The following is a 20,982-nucleotide window of genomic DNA, read 5'->3' as shown; positions in this document are numbered from 1 at the left end:
GGGAGCTCCGAGGGGGCCAGCGCTCAAATGGCCGAGCGTCGTCCGGGGGGAGGGAGGGTTAGGTCGGCCAGGGTGTCCACGGCTCACCGCGCACCAGTGACCCCTGTAGTCTGGCCGGGCGCCTGTGGGCTTGCCTGTAAGCTGCCCACAGCTGCGTTGTCCTCCGTCGCTGTAGCTCTGAGGCGGCTGCACGGTGAGTTCGCAGTGTGTAAAGAAGCGGGCGGCTGACGGCACACGCTTCGGAGGACAGCGTGTGTTCATCTTCGCCCCTCCCAAGTCAGCGCAGGGGTGGTAGCGGTGAGCTGAGCCTAAAAATAATAGGGCATTTCAAATTGGGGAGAAAATAATAAAAACTGATTGGCAACGACTAAATTAATTAAAAAAAAAAAAAAACCGATGTCTGACCAACAGTTACAAGAACCGCTTAGTTGAAGCCATTGCTGCTCAAGGGGGTGCCACCAGCTACTGAATCTAAAGGTTCACGTACTTTTTCACACATGGATATTGAATGTTGAATCATTTGTGGATAAATAAATGATGAAAAAGTATAAATGTGTGTCATTTGTTTAAAATCAGGTTATCTTTATTATTAGGACTTGGATTAAGATCTAATAACATTTTAGGTTTGAAATGTGAAAATCCTAAGGGGTTCACAAACTTTCTCAGCACTGTACAAACTCTAGCTTTCCAAGTGTAAAACGTTTAGATTTTGTCAAATACATAAGTAATGTTACAACAGTAGCATGTTTAATTTTATTAAGCATTTTCCATGCACACTTAAGGTTGCACAAATGTAGTCTCATAGCCTCAATGTTGCAGTGAACCAGAAATGTTTAGATAACTGACAATCCATTTGCCAATAATGTGGACACTGCTCTGGCATTTTGCAGGGTCAATAACCCGATTGGACAGACCCAGACGGCTCAAATGCAGCTGTTCAGAGGCCAGACCCAGAACCGCAGGCTTAATGGGTCAGGATTCCATAAGGTCCCCCACACCTGACTGAACAGGTCACGGCCGCTCGGTACCTGCATCAGGGCTGAAAACCAATTAGGGGCTACTAAGAGCACCTTGGCCTGGTCCTGCCTGTTTTTCTCCAGACACAGCAGGAGCATGGCGAGTGGTGGGAAGGTATAAAACAGCTGCCCCAGCTCCTATCGACAGTGGGTCGATTCCTGGGAGGGAAGGATCTATATCTGCTCTCCCGAATCTCTCCCAAATGAGGCTCACAAAGAGAGCTCTCCTGAGAGGAGGTCTGCCACCCAGTTTGTCAACAGTAGTGAGAGGAGGTTCTCTCCACAGCAAGCGCTTGTGGGCCACACAATGGAGACTGGCAGACCTGAGGCCACCCTGGTGGTTTATGTATGCCACCACTGTTGTGTTGTCCGTACGGACAAGCACGTCTCCCGCGTCCATGGTGATGACCTCCCTTCTGGTGACACTGCCCAGCTCTACGCCGAGGCGTAAATGGGCAGGCTGTTTCCACCAAGAGTGCTTTTAAACAGTGACGAGACACTGTCAATAGGCGGTCGCAGTTCAATGCAGGCTGAAAAACCGTGTTGAACCAAGCCTGCAGAGGGCACATGCGCAGGAGACCCAAAAGGTAGGGTCTGAGACGCTGCTGCCATCAAGCCCAGAAGTTTCTGGAACTTCACTACTTTGAGTGCTCTGTTGAGCTGAAACAGCTCTAAACTGGCAGCTATTCTCTGCACTTGAGTCCAAACACACTGCTAGATAGGAGGATCTGATTTGGGTAACACCACACAAATATACATGTATATACTGATTACACTATTTTGTACGGGTAGGATAGTCTATACAGGCAGTACAGAGGGATCTGCAGACTGCATTTGATATTGTACAGCAAAAACAATTTCAAGATAGATTACTGAATGTATCCAAGACACAAACAATGCTGTTCTGTTCTAATAGGAGGAAGATTAGAAATCTGTCCTAGGTTATTGTTACATTGCATGGAGAGATTAACAGGAGTTTCTTCTATAAATACTTAGGCATAGGGATTGCTTACGTTCAACTATCGTATTAATAAATTTACTTCAAAATTAGGACCTAAATTCGGTTTCCTTTAAGAATAAGGTTTTTTTCTCTGTCTAGCAGACTAAAGTTAGTGACTAATTGACACATGTATATTATCTGACACACGTATATTATTGACACAAATTGACACATGTATATTATCTGAATGTTCTGGTGTAGAGGATTAACGCTAGTAGTCCCAAGGGTTCCCACACGTTTGGGAGAACCATCTTTCACCCATCAGCTCCCAAACACATGGAACTCTTACTCATTTTTGTTTCATCTAGAATGGATTATTGTAATGCACTTTTTTCTGGTGTCCCAAAACGTGTGGTATCCCGCTTGCAGCTTGTTCAGAATACCGTCGCTAGAATTCTGACTATACATGAACATATTACCCCTGTTTTGGCCTCTTTACACTGGCTCCCTGTGCAATATAGAATGGTTTTATGATTTTGCTGTTAACTTACAAGGCCCTGAATGGATTAGCATTCATTTATTTGCAGGAGTTACTGACCCCCAAACCGCACTCTGAGATCACAAGATGTGGGGCTGCTGGTTATTCCTAGGGTCAACAAGCAACACAGGCGGCAGGGCTTTTTCTTGTAGAGCTCCGAAATTATGGAATGCTCTGCCTTTGTTTGTTAGGGAAGATGGGACCGTTACAGTTTTCAACTGAAAAGACTAAAATACACTTATAAAATGGCTTTCTTATCTTAGTGGGTTTTAATGTATGGGTTTTAATGCTTTTGTATTGTGTACACTGTTATTTAAAATGGACCGATTGTGGCAGGCATTGTATGTGTGACACGCTATACAAATGTATTGTGGTTTGTTCTTTTTCTGCTACGTACTGTACAGTCCTTTGCGATACTTTTGTACAAAAAGCGTTTCATAAATGCAATAAAAATAAACAAATACTTACAGTATGAAGATGGAATGTGACACTCCTTTTCTGGCTATAAAGATCGTATTTGGGAATTGCTTAGAGCCTCTTGCCATTGTTTTTTTTCTTTAGTCCACATTAGAGATCACGTGATCATCACGTATTTATGTTGTTCTGTAGGGTGCGGACTAAGTTTGAAGCATACATGTATTTATTGTGTTGCTTGCATTTGTAATTGTTTTATTGTCTAACAGGACCCCCTTGTAAATGAGGCCTCGGTCTCAATTGGTAAATCTTCTGTATAAAAACACATTAAAAAGCCTGCTCCCTCTTGACCTCACCCCCTTATCAGGGTTCCCTTTCGCACTGACCTGCACGCTGCCTCCTGCACTCTCTTGTTGCCATCCAGGATCCTCTTGAGCAGCTCGGTCATCAGGGGCTTGAGGTAACTGTCCGGGGGCTGGCTGACCACCCAGTGAGCGTAGCGGCTGAGGGTCCAGCACGCGATGGAGCGCACCAGGGCCTTCTTATCAGAGAGACACTGGATCAGGTGAGGGATCAGCTCCGGCAGGAAGGGCACCATGCCCTGCATACAGCCTGCAACAGTCAGAGAATATAAGGAGACAACTGCTTTAACCACCAGCCAACCAAGACAACAATGCCTTCTTAGGCAGAGATGAATTAGCCAAATACATTTAATCCTAAAACAGGGATGGAAATAAGACTTATTGCACAGCAGTCTCACCCATTCAAGGTTTTAATACAAACTAGAAGCTAGATTAGCCCCAGAGTGTAGGTAACAAGCTGAGGTGCATCTTACTAAACTTATAGTAACACCAGGAATGAATCAAACTGCTATGCAATGGAAGCCTTAAATCAAGTGCTTTCTTGAAGCATTTGATCAGCACATAGGAGGCATTACAATCTTACTGACCATCCATATCTATCTCAAACCTCAAGTCACTATCATTCAAGTCCAAGTCAGATTCATGAGTCCTTGACTTCAAATCTGAAGTCCGAGTCCTTGAAACAAACAAATCAAATTTTCATTAAAACTAGTGGTGGTAGTAGTGGGGGAAACAGTTTACCTAGCAGAGGTGTCCGATATATATTGCACAAATAAATACAAAAATGATTGTAAATCTTTTCTACAATCACGATTATTTTTTTTCATTCATTTGTGTTTTCAGTAAACTCAATTAAGGTAATCAATGTTCTATTGTTTGCAGTGCAAACAAATTATATTCCAGAGATTCTGGGAGCTAAACAAAATCAAATTATGCATTTTTCAAGAATGCAGTTTAAACAATGTATTTCTATAGTGCTTAAACTTAGAACACGGTTTAAAGTAGCAAAGAGAAAAGGCTCCTTAAAAGCCACAATTACTTATAATTTACTTTGCTATGCCGACATTAGTTATTCCTTATAAGCAATGCAAAAGAGAAAAAAGAAATCTCTGTCTGCGATGGTTGTAGTTGGAGTTGTAGCTGGACTGGGGGTGTGTTCACACTACAACCTAACTCGCTTCCACTTTCTTATTCTTACTAGGACTGGCTGCAAAGACAACCTGGCTAACCAGTGATTGGATAATGTTTTGTTGCTGTGTTTTTATTGTGCACAGTTCCCTAGTAACTGAAGATATATTCTGAGAGATGTAGTTGGTGGAAGCAGGACTCTAAAAAAGGTAAAATTTCTTGTGTAATAGAAAATAAAAAAAAATAACTCATCATTAATATCTCCGCGTCATGAAGCCAGAACGTCTGAATCCGAGTCAAAGTCACATAAGGTCGAGTTGGAGTAGAGTCTTTTGTGGCTGTGACTCGAGTCCGAGTAGAGTCTTACAAGTCTGATATTGATATATCTCAATATTGATGAATTTAGAAATACTCAAATAAACCTTTATTCCCTTAACTGGACTGCAGTTCCATTGCTACCCATTTACATGTTTTCTCCGGATAGCCAACACCCTCAGAATCAAAGTATCAACACCATAGTTCAGGATTCGAATGTCTAGATACTTGTTCATCATTGTGGTGTGCTTTGCACTAGTATTACTTGCATGGCCCCACCCCCCACCCCTGCACAGATGACAATTTATGCTTCACATGCGGTTATAAAAAGAAACTAGTTGAAAGCAACTTTACAGCTTCCAAGGAATTATTGTGAAATGTAAGCATTTTGATTGGTTGCCATTCATTTGACCTTAAGCAGAGGCCAAAAGGTCACAATCAATTCTTGAATAAAGCATATATGGGTTCCTATGTGTTCCATAGTAACCATGACACTATCTGCACTCTAAGGAGTTATGAGCTAGTTTTACATTTGACCTTAAGAGGTCAAAGGTCATCAATATCAAGGTTAATGGAACATACGTTAATTCCCATAGGCCTCCACTACTCAAGTTTTTGTTCAATGGTGTTCATTTTATGCACAGCATATGCAACTAGAGCAATGCTGAAATTTGATTGGCCCACGTCAGCCATGTTTTTTTACTGTAGCAACTTCATTTTGGCAAACTTTAAAAGAACTATACTTGGATCATGTATGCCAAATTTTGCTTTGCTCAGATTTGCAGTTTTGGAGAAGAAATTAGTGTGTTAATTAGGTTATCCAACATGGCCGCCATACCACTGAACCAATCAGCTTCATTTCGAGCACCATGCATCTTGGACAACCCCTAAACACATATACCAAGTTTCAGAACTCTGCGATAAGTGGTTTCTGACAACATGTTTGTAAATAATCCAAAATTTGTCGTAAAAGCCAATATGGCTGCCAAACCACATGACCAATCGCGTTCATTTCAGCTGTGGACATTAGTTCCCCTTGGCATCTACAACTATGAAATTTCAAGTGTTTTCATGCAACAGTTTTCATTTTATGCAGCTTTCTTGGCGGAAATAATAATCATCATCATCATCATCATCTTAACAATAGGCTTGGAAGCCTAATACAATAACAGTCAAGCACAGAAATAACAGCCCGTCAGTTGAGGTCCACCAATGACTAAATTCTCTCACGTGACGTGCTTAACATGCTATAACCAGACAAAGGGACACTCACCCTCCGCGATGGCCCCCAGCACCAGGATGCCCGATTCCTTGATGACCCATTCAGGGTGAAAGAGCAGCTCCTTGAGCAGGGGGAGCAGGTGAGGCAGGAGCTCGTCCCGAAACACATTGGCCAGGACGTCCAGCGCTGCTGCTGAACACTTACCTGCACGGAGAGAGGGAGACACAGTCTGGCAAGGGTACAGCAAACAAACGTACAACACATGTATACACTAGCCCTGCTTCCAGCCCTGGGAGTCAGAACTACAGCCAATAATCAAATAAGTGGTTGCGAAGGCAACCCCGGGTTCTGTTGTATTGAACATTTCAATAAATGGCACAGAGCAAGTCGATAACGGCACACGTTTTTATGTTTGATTTTTATTTGATAATTACTGTTTACTGATTATTATTGTTATCGTTATTAGCAGCGTTTCTGTTTTCATTGTTAAAAAAAAAAAAAAGTTTCTCTCTATTGAATATGGGTATATAGTACACAGGAGCATAAAGGGTTAATGAAAAACACAGTTTAGGTAATTTATTTGTGTTTTATTCATCATATGTTAACATTTTATAGCAATTACAGGTTTGAAAATATTATTTTCAAAATCTGGCATCTGGGAAGGGGTTTTTACATCTGGAGTTGAAGTGGTTAAGTGTATAGTAAATGAAGACGACATTATATGTGCATTATTTTATTTTTTTTGCAAGTTGAGTTTATTCATCATGTGACTTCACCCGTATGTCTGCAAAGACACAACGTACAAAGTAAAGACCAGGTGGCACGTCAGTACTCAGTGAAAGCCGGTTCTCGCGGGTTGCTGTATTTTACAAATGTACTGGACCTGGTAGCCACCAATTCCTTCATTTTGTACAAGGAATGCACCGGGGAAAATATCAGTAGGAGAGATTCAATCTTGAAGCTAGCCACAGAGTTTTGACAAACATTTCGAACAGAAAACTGCAACGCAGCAGGCAAATGCTGCTCAACCTGGATTCAGTGCTGCACCCAGTGACACACACAAGAGTAAACAATGCCAGGTAGCTAAAAGAAACTTCTGATACCTGCCCAGTGTGAAACAGCAGTATGTGATAAATGCACAGACAAGGTGAGAAGCGTTACATCTGTGTGGATTGTGCTCGGAGGGTGCTACTTTGAAGTGCAAAAAGGTTAACCTGAAAGTGCAATCAGGTTACATAATGGGAATTCACTTATTGTCTGTTACTTTTATATAAAAAATAATAAAAAAAAAAAAACACTTAATTTCATTTTTACAGTTTTGTATGTACTTGTTTACACACTAGTTTATTTTGAAATGTTTATTTGATTATAGTTGTTCAAAGTAGTGCTTTACATGTGGGAAGTTAAGAAAATAAACCCTTTTATGTTTAATTGTTCATTTAAATACGGCGTTTCGGCTGTGCAGATGTATGCTATGACATGCTTGAATAAAACTTTTGAGTTGTATCCGATAGTTTGCCTTTTTAATTTTAATATTGATGTTTTAGGTAGGAGTATAACCGCAGCGGTTCTCGTGTTAAAAGAAACTCGCCATGGTTTAATGTGTGGGACAAATACATATGATATTCGGAGGACAGCGTGTGTTCATCTTCGCCCTCCCGAGTCAGCGCCGGGGTGGTAGCGGTGAGCCGACCGTAATAATAAATAATTGGCCATTCCAAACCGGGAGAAAATAATAAATAATTGGCAACGACTAAATTTAAAAAAAAACAAAAAAATGACATGTTAATAGTTTATATTTATCAATTAACAAAAATCAAAGTGAGTGAACAGAAGAAAAATCTACATCAAATCAATATTTAGTGTGACCACCCTTTGCCTTCAAAACAGCATCAATTCTCTAGGTACACTTGCACAGTTTTTGAAGGAACTCGGCAGGTAGGTTGGCCCAGACATCTTGGAGAACTAACCACAGTTCTTCTGTGGATTTAGGCAGCCTCAGTTGCTTCTCTCTCTCTTCATGTAATCCCAGACAGACTCGATGATGTTGAGATCAGGGCTCTGTGGGGGCCATACCATCACTTCCAGGACTCCTTGTTCTTCTTTACGCTGAAGATAGTTCTTAATGACTTTCGCTGTATGTTTGGGGTCGTTGTCATGCTGCAGAATAAATTTGGGGCCAATCAGATGCCTCCCTGATGGTATTGCATGATGGATAAGTATCTGCCTGTACTTCTCAGCATTGAGGAGACCATTAATTCTGACCAAATCCCCAACTCCATTTGCAGAAATGCAGCCCCAAACTTGCAAGGAACCTCCACCATGCTTCACTGTTGCCTGCAGACACTCATTCGTGTACCGCTCTCCAGCCCTTCGGCAAACAAACTGCCTTCTGCTACAGCCAAATATTTCAAATTTTGACTCATCAGTCCAGAGCACCTGCTGCCATTTTTCTGCACCCCAGTTCCTGTGTTTTCGTGCATAGTTGAGTCGCTTGGCCTTTTCCACGTCGGAGGTATGGCTTTTTGGCCGCAAGTCTTCCATGAAGGCCACTTCTGACCAGACTTCTCCGGACAGTAGATGGGTGTACCAGGGTCCCACTGTTTTCTGCCAATTCTGAGCTGATGGCACTGCTGGACATCTTCCGATTGCGAAGGGAAGTAAACATGATGCGTCTTTCATCTGCTGCAGTTAGTTTCCTTGGCCGACCACTGGGTCTACGGTCCTCAACGTTGCCCGTTTCTTTGTGCTTCTTCAAAAGAGCTTGGACACCACATCTGGAAACCCCTATCTGCCTTGAAATTTCTGCCTGGGAGAGACCTTGCTGATGCAGTATAACTACCTTGTGTCTTGTTGCTGTGCTCAGTCTTGCCATGGTGTATGACTTTTGACAGTAAACTGTCTTCAGCAACCTCACCTTGTTAGCTGAGTTTGGCTGTTCCTCACCCAGTTTTATTCCTCCTACACAGCTGTTTGTTTCAGTTAATGATTGTGTTTCAACCTACATATTGAATTGATGATCATTAGCACCTGTTTGGTATAATTGTTTAATCACACACCTGACTATATGCCTACAAAATCCCTGACTTTGTGCAAGTGTACCTAGAAGAATTGATGCTGTTTTGAAGGCAAAGGGTGGTCACTCACTTTGCATTTAGTTAATTGATAAATATAATCTATTAACATGTCTATTTTTGAAAGCATTCTTACTTTACAGCATTTTTTCACACCTGCCTAAAACTTTTGCACAGTACTGTACATCTTCTCTCCCCGAGTTACAAACTGCAAAATAACATCAAAGCAGGTTGGTTCGTAGATTTCTGGTCCTTTTAAAATACCGGATCTGTTTTCTAACCAGATTTGAGGATCTTAAATGCTAATATGTTTGAGAGACTTCAAACTGACTTACCTAAATAGAAAACAGATGTGGCTGTTAGTTAAATCAAAGATGGGGGTCTCAGTGCTATCTGGCGGATAATGAAAATGGATTGTTGCAAGGTATGTTTACACTTACGTGAATGAAGGATTTTGTGAATTCCTACATTTCGGAACAATGATCATCATAATACATGAAAAGTAGCTCCAGAATCTTAAATTAATTAAATGTGATTATACTAAATTAGTGAAAGTTTAGAAGACAGATATATTGCATGAAGCCATTCAAACTTTTACAAGTATATATATATATATATATATATATATATATATATATATATATATATATATATATATATATATATATATATAGCAACGGGAGTGAAGTTGGTTCGGAGGATTGATACCAGAGACAGTGATGCTGACTTATCACTCAGCGATGATGAAGAGGATGTGGTGCTAAGAACAATACAAACAGAAGAGCATGCAGCTACTTTACAGGTAAGCCAGCTGCAAACATGAAGCTGTTTGGATTGAAATGGCAGTGCTGTGACAAAAATACTATCAAAACACAGCACTGGGTACAGGCAATGCGGCAGCCAGATCCATCACAATGCCTGCGCAAAGTAGCTGTGTACACGCATTTGTGACTATCCCTCCAACACAAGGGAAGAAGAGACCGTAAAAAAAAAGGTACAGGGTCTGCTACGAAAATTAAAACAAAAGACAAGAAAAATGTGCAGTGGTTGCGAAGGCAACCCTAGGTTCTGTTGTATTGAACCAGTGTTCGCGCTAGGCCGCGCCATTGCCCCCCTGAAATAAAAAATGCCCCGCTGAAATTCTCTTAATGCGCCCGTGTGTCCCCCTTCCCAGACCAGACGCAATACCAATACGCAGTAAATGAATGCATTTTGTATTACCATGACATGTGTGACGACAGGCTAATCTTTTTTACTTGTTTGTTTACACTTGCGTTTTCATAATTAAACTCTGTGTTTTATTCTCCAGTCCAGTAGAATGCACTCACACACCCTCCCTGGTTACAGTCAGTTTCACAGTAAAGCCTGGGCGACATCAGGCTTGTTAACAACATGGCCCAGCGCAAATAGTATCCCTGTTAAACCCAACCATTACTTCTGGAAAAATAAGTAATCAGCTTCGGCATTGACTTTTGAAATGCAGACTATTATATTTGTGCTTAAAAATACTGTGTGCAGTAGATTTGCAAAACGAAAACCGCATCATTGACTAAAGAAAAAAAAAAAATAGCCTAAGGTAATATATACAGCGTATGTGATTTTATACATCACTGTATATTCATCTTGCATTGAGAAAACACCACTGGAATCGGAATAAAGGAAATTATTATGTAAATACAGTTCACGTGCAGTCATGGTTTTGGTAAGTAGCATTTTCAAAACCAGATCATTATGTGCAGTATTAAAAAAAAGTTAAATATAGCAAATCCACAAAACCAACGAAATATATTGTATATTTGACATTTTATTTTTAGTGTTCTGTGTAACACGGGCCATCGTTTAACTTTGAAAAAATTAAATCCAGTACCTGAAGCAGATATACGCGTTTATCATATCAACAACACCAACGTGTGTTGCAAAAATAAAGCAACAATTGTTTTGAAAACTGTCCAAAATATTTACTTGGCGGCCAAGAATGAAATGTAAACAAAAAAAATGAATTTTTATATGGAAATTGTCAAAATAAAGGGGAAGCTGGAAGGTAAGAATTTACCCGTCAGGACAATGGCATTTAAATACTACTACTATTAAACTGTATAGTAATGTGGTTTCTTCTTGCAGTTTTCAAACTGGGGTACGTGAGAAAAATTCTGAAACGGCAGACAACGCATTTTATTTAGTACCACTTGCCAATCTATTGCAAACTTTGATCATGTAATCAACGTTTAATCGCTAACACCAGACTGACGAGCTGTGACAGAGCGTTCAGTGCACACACGACTAATTTACATATTAAATATGTACGTTTTAAATAAGCCCTGTTTAAATGTAATATAAAACGGTTGGTCTGTCTGGGATAAAAAAAAAAAATACATATTTTAGAAAATTAAAAGCCTAGTCTAACTCATTTTATTTCCTGTGTGCGTCCGTGCCTGCAAATCGATATCTATTAAAGTTTATTGTAACTTAAGCACTACATTTCAAAATACAGAATGTATGGCTAATCAGAAACCAAAGTATTGCCATGCGGTCTAGTATTGCCATGCGTTACGTCTGGTGTGAGAGTTAAGAGTTTTTAGATTTTAATCAAGTGAAAAAATATGGATTGTTGGCTCAATACTAGAACATTACTAGCAAAGGGTGATCAAGACGAAATACCATCAGAGATTAAAAACGCCACAAATGTCTTGCGACTGAAGCTCTCTCCATTTCCCTGCCATCATCAGTGAGTTGTGTGATAACAAGCATTGACATTCATCACATACTAGGTAAGCGTTTTATTATTGTTTTTTAATTAGCATCAGTACTGTACGTTTTAAATCACCAAGAATTTAAAAATGCCAATAATATGTTTTCGTAATGAGGTCAGCTGTAAAGATGCGTGGACAGTGAACTTTTTTGCCTTTTCTGTAATTCTATTATCAATAAATACATGATTGCCATTTGCTACCATGGAATAGTCCTATGTTATTTCTGAGTGATTTGGGCTAGCACGGAGGCTTCGTTGATTTTAATTAATTAATATTAAAATGATGTTTCCAACAACTAGAAACCTGTCTGAGGGACTATTTTTAGCCAAAAGTAAATATAATATATATTTTTTATGATACTGTAACCTTTATAAATTGTACCCATCACACACTGCAGGGCTTGTGCGTTTTGTTGTATCATGTTATTGTACAGACCTTTTTTCTGTTTTCATTTTATGACTATCACAGTGGGCGACATTTTTTGGAAAGGGGTACGCAGCTTAAAAAGATTGAAAACCCCTGTTCTAATGTGATTTGGTAGAATTAATATCCTCTACTCAGTGATACACCAGCATCACTGTGACACATTTCCCAATATTGTCCACAAAAGTGACAGTGAGTATTGTCGAGACACCTTGGTTATATCTACAGCTTTACAGTTTTATTTTTTATTCAGAAAGAAAAGGTCCGTAAACTCTGCTGGCATATTTAAAAACAAACAAAAATAAGAAATGGTGGTTGGGTCTGAATCAAACGTATTGACCCCCTCACTGAAGAAAATGTCCCCCTAAAATTTTGAGAGGGGGCCACATTGACCCGGAGTCTAAGTCCTGGAGCAAACACTGATTGAACATTTCAATAAATGGCACAGAGCAAGTCGATAAATGGCACACGTTTTGATGTTTGATTTTTATTTGATAATTACTGTTTACTGATTATTATTGTTGTCGCTATTGGCAGCATTTTTGATTGTTAAAAAAAAAAAAACTTGTTTTTATCTCTATATTGAATATGGGTATGTAGTACACAGGAGCATAAAGGGTTAATGAAAAACACAGTTTAGGTAATTTATTTGTGTTTTATTCATCATATGTTAACATTTTATAACAATTACAGGTTTGAAAACATTATAAAAACTAATTAAAATAATGTACAGTGCATGGTTCATATAAAAATGTGGAGATTTCAGGAAAACATTTAAAATTCTCAACTGTAAATCATATCTACAGTTATGAAGATTGAAAGCTTTTATTTAAACAAGGTGAATTAATTCACAACTTGTGTTATAAATAGGGCTTCTATTTTTTGGTTTTTATTAATTTCATTTTTCTGTGCTTATTTTTAACTATTTGAGCTACATGTAAACTTTTTCCCCAGAGCTTTCGCTTTTTTATATACTTTATGAAAATATTCTTTTGGTTACTTTCATTTTTTTTCTGTCACAAATGTATAGTAACTTGACAATACTTGCATACTTTTTTCAAATTGTACCTTCTTTCCTTTGTCTTCCACAACGAAATCCTTATGGTCACGGGTATATTCTTCTGGGTATTTTGTGTGTTTAGGCATTTTTTTTACATTGCCACAATTTGCAATTCTGTTTTAAATTCCACAAGCATGTAAAATACTCCAGATCGAACTGGAATATAGCTTTAAATCTCACGAGAAAGAACAATCTTCCGCTTCTCGTAATCTTGTTTTAAATCTTGAATGCGTGTTGCAATCCTCCAACAAAAATGTAGGAATTTGCTGCCACTAAGTAGTTGGGGTCGGTTTAAAGTATTCAGAATGAATCAATGCGAGGAAAGTCAGGAAGGAGGGACATTGCCCAACTGCACTGCACAAAGTTTGTTTGCAGGTTATTTATTTTTTCATGGGGAAAGGGGTCGGTCGGTCAAGTCAACGTAAATTGAGTAACCATTCAGTGTTTTTCTGGTGTTTATTGGATATAAAAAGTTTTTTTTTGTTTTTGTATCAGGGGTGTTTTATCAGTTAAAACCAAAAACCTGAAGCCCTAGTTATAACATGGTTCCTGCAGCTCTCAGCTGAGCAAATTTAAGACCTTTTAAGACCAATCTTTAGAAAATTTAAGACCCATTTTCACATCAAGTATACCAAATGTAAATACTAAAATTGTGACTAGTTCAAATACCATCTAACAATTATTTATTCAAGCTGTATGAATTGTAAAATAATCAAACATTTTGATGCTAGTACAATACATACAGTACCAATACAACGATAACCATTGATGACAAGGGTTATTGTTCAATCTTTCTTTAAATCAACAGAGCAGCAGTTCATTCCAGCTGAACAACAAACAATTATATATTTATGAAATCTTAAGACATTAAGAGCTGTCAAAGCTGAAAAAAACAGCACTCACTTGACCTGCTTTCTGACACGTTATAAGCATTAAATTAAATATAGTTTGACACTATATATATATATATATATATATATATATATATATATATATATATATATATATATATATATATATATATATATATATAGAATCCTGGAGATAACAGTTTGAACCATTAGCATTGTTTAGCCAGCAGTATCAATCGAATTTAATCTTAAAAAAAAAAAAAAAAAATAGTCCATTGCATTTCTTACTACTTTTTTTTTCTATACATTTGGAATCACTCATTGTTTTTTTACAACAAAGAGAGGCTCGAACGAGTGGTATTTGTGGAACTAATCCGTTTGTTTATTCAGCAACACACATAGGCTACAGCTAGTAGCGATTCATTTTATGTTTTTATTTTTTTGTTTGGCAGACTTACACAAGGTTACGTACATAGTAAACTAAGAAGAATAAAAAAAAAAAAAAAAAAAATTAATTATGGTGCACAAACTGATTCTGACAGCGTAAAGCAGCTCTCTAGAAAGTACACACCGTCTGGATCATAGATATATAGCTATGGTCTGGAGGATGTAACTGACGCCATTTTGGCTCACACAGAGTTCTTATCATGCACTAAGTAAGCGGGGATTTGGATCCAACATGGTACATACAGTCTTCAGTTTCATAACACTCAACGAGTTGAGAGACAACCCGGTTTCCTTGTTACAACGAACAAATCAGCCGCTCGATAGGCTGGTAACTCGACTCCTGTGCGCCACGCAGCTTGTTCATAGGGGACTCTGATCCGATTCCCATCGTTCACCTAAAGCCAGGTTTACATTACAAGATGTTTTCAAATCGGGAGACGCAGCGCCACGCACACATACCGATTACGCTACGATTTCTCACTGTAGATCGGGGGATTACAAGCTACACACACTATTCGAGATATGTTGTCGCGGACTGCGCCTATTTTCATTGCAGAATCGTAGACATCATTCGGGAGAATCATGGACTCAAGCGAGGAGGCGATCACTGTTGTCTGTGCACTGTTTTGCACATATAAAAGAAGAAAACGCAGAGAAGATCCATTTGGACGCACAATTGGCTTATGTAGATTATGCTATTAATACTTCTCTGATATGAAAAACATTAAATACTAGAAAAATATTCTCATTAATTTTTTTTTTTATTTTTTTTATTTGCTTCCAAACTGGTTTCATTATGACGGTGCACAAGAAATGGCTTTAAGAATTCAAGATTCTTTAAAATCAATTTCTGCCTGGAAGTGAGGTCTTTTGCCCCACTCCCACTGTGACGAGGTTTCAGCAGCTTTCTGCGTGTGTTTGGACTTCTACCACTGACCAAAAATAATTATAAATACATATTACAGTATCATTATTCATATCTATATAATTGAAAACATACAGTAATGCATTTTGAATATGTAAGTACTATGTGTGTATAATAGGACCGTGGATATTGCTAATGTCATACTCCGCAAATTCCAGCATGAGAACTTATACTTCAGGGACATATACTGCACATATGTTCAATATTGAGATAAAAAAGGTTATAACAGTTATAACATTAGGCTATAGCAATGTCAATATTTATTTCATTGACGTCTGTGCTCTGAACCAACGAGTCGAGCTGCATCCAAAATAATAAAATCAAATCTGTTCAAAAAGCGCAACACTCACTCCTAGTACAAAATATTTATTAGATTAAAAGATTGGCGTGGGAGATTGGCCGTCAAGCGGTCGTCATATGAATAATTTGAAGACTTCTATAAATATTTTGTACTACGAGCGAGTGCTGCGCTTTTGAACAGACTAGAATACAACTTTAATAGCTACTTCAAGTTTGTTATAGGTTTAAATATGCAACAACGTAATCTACATTCTCTCTATTTCACACACACACAGACGCGCACCCCTCCTCCTCGTATTTGCTTAAATTAGCAATACAATCATACAGTAGGGGTTTCAAAAGGGTTATCGAATACGAGTGACTGTAGAAATTGATTCTAATGAGAGCACACACCACCACACACAGTATCTGCTTCGGCGTAAACAAGTTATAACAATTATTTACTTGGGTACCTTAAATTCCAAAGGAATTTCCCTCCATCTTTGCTCCTTCAATGAGCGATCATGATAGGAAATGTCACTTATGTCAGACACACGGGTGTTCCTGCCACATCTCCACCATCCTTTCCTCAATTTTGAGGCTCCACACCTTGCGGGGCACAAAATTTCTCTTTGTCGCCATTGCTGCTAGCTTGTCCTATTGGCTACTGGCAGTACTCGTCAAGAAATCGGCCCGTAGCCCCTCAAACATTTCATGAATTGCTTTGGTCAGGGACTAAAGTTTCTGACATATAAAAAATTTGTCAGGACGTCGTAAGAACGTCGGGAGATCGCAGACGCCACTCATCTAATTTCAAGACACTGATCATTTTTTATTTTTCGGGATAAAAATGCTGCTCTGCCTCAGGTGTGTCAATCACCAGGCTACGTGTATCAGTTTGGACGGCAGGGATTCCTATTGGTTAAGAGAAACAAAGTGCTACCTAGCAATAGCCAATCGAGTGTGTTTTGAAAAGCAGTGCCCACCCATTGAAAGAACGTTAATGATAAAAGACGGTGCTTGCAGGTTTTTTGGAGTGCAAGAGGAAGAAGAAAAAAAGGTTAAGCTGCATTTTTTTTTAAATGGGAATAATATTGTATTAATTTTTTAATACATAAAACCAAAATCCCCACAACACAATTGAGCTCTCTAGTAGTAGTATCAACTCGAGGAGACGGCAACATCTTTACAATACCGTTTAAAATAAATTCAAATGCCTAAAGTTTTAGGCAAGTTCTAGTAGTACATAGACTTTCTGATGATCTGCATTGGTGTATGTGCTTACTACATTTCACTTCATTTGACCGAATCCTTTGTGTGACGAGTGTGCACTGATAATACTTCTTTAGTTCGGTAAATTAATAGAAGTCAGTGATGAAAAGTATAGTCGGTTTATAGTCAAAATCTAAATCTTGAACATTCACTGTGCCTTGTTCGTGCTGATATTTTCGAGTTTATTTGTTGTATGTTTTAATTTACTTACAATCACGTTTGCTAGCGATCATTGTTTAGGGTACGGGCGGTTTCTTATTTAATACTCTGATACGCATGGCAGTTTTCAGAACTTGATCTCTGGTATCGTGTTTTTTATTTTTATAGAAAAACATAATTTAAGACCTTTAAGACCTTCAACTGAAAATCGGTCATATTTAAAGACCTTTCAAGGCCTTAAAAATTGAAAAACTAATTTAAGACTAAGACTAAGGATCCGCGGGAACCCTGTAATACTCACATTTTAAATGGAGTCCCCCAAGGGTCAGTCTTGGGTCCTCTCCTGTTCTCTCTCTACACCCGCTCCCTGGGCCCCTCTTCACATCCTATTGTTTCTCATACCATTTCTATGCTGATGATGCTCAGATTTTCCTCTCCTTCCCCACCTCTGACTCCACCATCTCCTCCCGTATCTCTACCTGTCTGTCTGCTATTTCCTCCTGGATGCACTCGCATCACCTCAAACTCAACCTCTCTAAATCTGACCTGCTTTCTTTCCCTCCTCCTCCCCCTCATCTGATCTCTCTCTCTGTTCCTCTGGAATCTACCACACTCTCTCCATCTTCCTCTGCTAAGAACCTCTGAGTCACCCTGGACCCCTGCCTCTCTTATTCCCAGCACATCTCCACTCTGGCACGCACCTGCCAATTCTTCCTGAGCAACATCCGAAGAATCCGACCCTTCCTCACCAACTATGCTACCCAGCTCCTGGTCCAGGCCTTGGTACTCTCCCGCCTAGACTACTGCAACTCCCTCCTGGCTGGCCTCCCTGCGTCCGCCACCCGTCCGCTCCAGCTCATCCAGAACTCCGCTGCCCGCCTGGTGTTCTCTCTGCCTCGCTTCGCCCACGCAACTCCACTACTCCGCTCACTCCACTGGCTCCCGATCACCGCTCGCATCCAGTTCAAGACTCTTGTACTAGCCTACAGATGCCTTGACCAGACTGCACCCAGCTACCTCCAGACCCTCATCTCTCCCTACACCCCCACTCGACCTCTCCGCTCCGCCAGCACTAGAAGACTGGCTCTACCTCCGCTACGCTCCCCTGCCTCCAGAGCCCGCTCCTTCTCCACCTTTGCTCCGCAGTGGTGGAATGACCTTCCTACAGATGTCAGGACTGCCCAGTCCCTGACCACATTCCGGCGCATCCTTAAGACTCACCTCTTCAAACAGCACCTGTAGAACTCCACTGTTTTTATCCTGGGACACTATCACCCTTCCTTAAATGCACTTTAGTTGCTCTTATCTGCCCCCTATTTTACTGCATTTAATCCTGTACTTCAGAATACTGTAATCTGCCAAGTGTTTAACCTGTAGTACTTTGTATTTAATCATATCCTGATGTAACTATCACTGTTATCTGCTGTATTATTGAATTGTATTTTGTCACACTTGTACTTTGCTTGAACAAAAGTCATTGTATTTATCTTGCTCTTATTGTATTACTTGTATTGTAACACTTGAAATGTATTTGCTTACGATTGTAAGTCGCCCTGGATAAGGGTGTCTGCTAAGAAATAAATAATAAAAATAATAATAATAATAATAATAATAATAAGAATAAGAATAAGAATAAAAAATGGATCACTTTCCTCCGGTACAGTTCCCTAAGCACTTAAGGTGGCTGTGGTAAAGCCACTGTTCAAAAAAAAGAAGTGGACCCCTTAAGTCCTTAATTACAAGGAAATCTGCCATTTTTAAATATGGTTCTAGAGAGAGTTGTTGCAAATCAATATACAGATTTCTAACTCTTAATATAGCGTATGAAAAATGTCACTCGATTTCATGCTGCACTAAGATAGCCCTTGTTCGAGTAGCAAATGATCTGTTGATAAGCTCCGACTCAGACTTTCCATCAATTTTAGTTCTCCTAGATCTAAGTGCTGCTTTTGATACTGTAGACCACTCCATTTTATTGAAAGGTTAGTGGGATTGTCAGGAGGTGTCCTATCTTGGTTCAGGTCTTATCTTTCCTCTATTGGGGAGGTGAAATCAACAGTCTGTGAACCAACTAAAAACATATGGGACTACCCGAGTTGGTCTTTAGCAGTCTCTCATTAGAACTAAAACTAGAAGTGAAATTTGGGGGTCATCTGACACTGATCTATCATTTGAGACTCATATGGAAAGCTACCAGTATCCTTTTATCATTTGAGAAATATAGCTAAACTTAAACCTATTTCTATAACCTATATCTAATGCTGAAAGACTGATGCATGCCTTACTTTCATCTAGAATTGATTATTGTAATGCACTTTGTTGTAATTTTATTCAATTTTAGTTTAAAACTTTTTCATTCAGAAACTTTTTTTTAAACAATTAAAAACCACAATTTCAGATTCTTTATTAAACTGTTTAATTTAATGGTCTAATCGTTGGCAGTTCTGTATGCGACACATCTTGGGATCCTTTTTTTATTTTATCATGATTTTCTTTGCTGTGTCTTGTACAGTGCTTTGAGAGTTACTTTTTGTATGAAAGGTGCTATATAAATAAAATTTGATCGATTGACCACTTTGACAGACAAATGTAATGCCAGCTCATCCCTACAACCCTCCCCACCCGATTCTCCCCCCTTCCCCACGGTTCCCCAGACTCACGCAGGTTCCAGTCGGACAGCGTGTCGTCATCATCGTCGTCCTCGTCTTCGTCAAAGTCCTCTCCCTCCTCGGTCGCATCCCCCTCGTGCTGCAGAGTCACCGTGCGAGACTTGTGGAAGCGCGGCTTGATATCCTGCTCACTGTCTGGCACAGTTTCGTCTTCCTCCACATCGCCCTGCAGATACAGAACAGAGAGCATGCTTCAGGAAGGGCGGGAGGAGGGCTCCCGAGTGGCGCATCCAGTAAAGGCGCTCCGCGCGGAGTGCAGGATGTGCCCTATAGCCTGGAGATCGCTAGTTCGAGAGGTGAGACGAGGATACAGATAATAATTGGGCATACTAAATTGGGGAGAAAACCGGTGTAAAAAATTGGCGACTAAATTTATAAAACCAAAAAAAAAAAAAAAAAAAAGCGAGAGGGTACCTGCTTGCCTATTGCAAATGCTAGTTTGAGAGCTCTGGAGACTAGACTCGCTTTGTTCCTGAAGACCGTCACATTACTAAAATTTACACACACCAGTCGCGCGATAAAAGTAAAAACGAGGCTCAATCCAAGCGAAGCAAACCCTTGCCTTCCCAGAGAACTTGTTTATTTATTGTATTTTTATTATTGCTTGTAATGTGTCTTGCAACACTACCAGCAAGAATAGAGAAGAAATCTGCCTCGGGGGGGGGGGGGGCTCAAGAGTGGTGCATCCAGTAAAGGCGCTCCGCGAAGAGTGCAGGATGTGCCCTATAGTCTGGACGTCCCCGGTTCGAGTCCAGGCTATTCCTTTGCCGACCGAGGACGGGAACTTCCAGGGGACGGCACACAATTGGCCGAGCGCCGCCTGGGGTTAGGTCGGCCAGGGTGTCCTCGGCTCACCGTGCACCAGCGACCCCTGTAGTCTGGCCAGGCGCCTGCGGGCTTGCCTGTAAACTGCCCTCCGATGCTGTAGCTCTTGGGTGGCTGCATGGTGAGTCCGCAGTGTGAAAAAAAAGCAGTCAGTTGACAGCATACACTTTGGAAAACAGCGTATGTTTGACATTGCCCTCCCAAGTCAGCGCAGGGGTGGTAGCGGTGAGCTGAGCATAATAAAATAATTGGCCATTCCAAATTGGGAGAAAATGATTCAAATAATTGACAACGATTAAATTTATAAAAAAAA

At 39.8% G+C, this 20,982-nt stretch overlaps 1 protein-coding gene across 3 annotated transcripts in view; it reads right to left on the bottom strand.

The window, feature by feature from the left end:
- The window catches only part of LOC117402047 (transportin-2), a 77,581-nt gene that overhangs the window by 36,246 nt on the left and 20,353 nt on the right, over positions 1 to 20,982 (bottom strand). For all 3 annotated transcript variants that reach the window (XM_059008339.1, XM_059008341.1, XM_059008340.1), the window contains exons 11-13: positions 19,836 to 20,010; positions 5,987 to 6,139; positions 3,295 to 3,520 (exon numbers count right to left, since the gene is read on the bottom strand). In XM_059008339.1, coding sequence (XP_058864322.1) covers positions 3,295 to 3,520; positions 5,987 to 6,139; positions 19,836 to 20,010 — 554 coding nt within the window. The remainder of the gene's footprint in view (positions 1 to 3,294; positions 3,521 to 5,986; positions 6,140 to 19,835; positions 20,011 to 20,982) is intronic.

This window comes from Acipenser ruthenus, chromosome 36, assembly GCF_902713425.1.
Source record: "Acipenser ruthenus chromosome 36, fAciRut3.2 maternal haplotype, whole genome shotgun sequence".
In the NCBI taxonomy this organism is placed as follows: domain Eukaryota; kingdom Metazoa; phylum Chordata; class Actinopteri; order Acipenseriformes; family Acipenseridae; genus Acipenser; species Acipenser ruthenus.
This window is presented reverse-complemented; position numbering and strand designations above follow the sequence as displayed.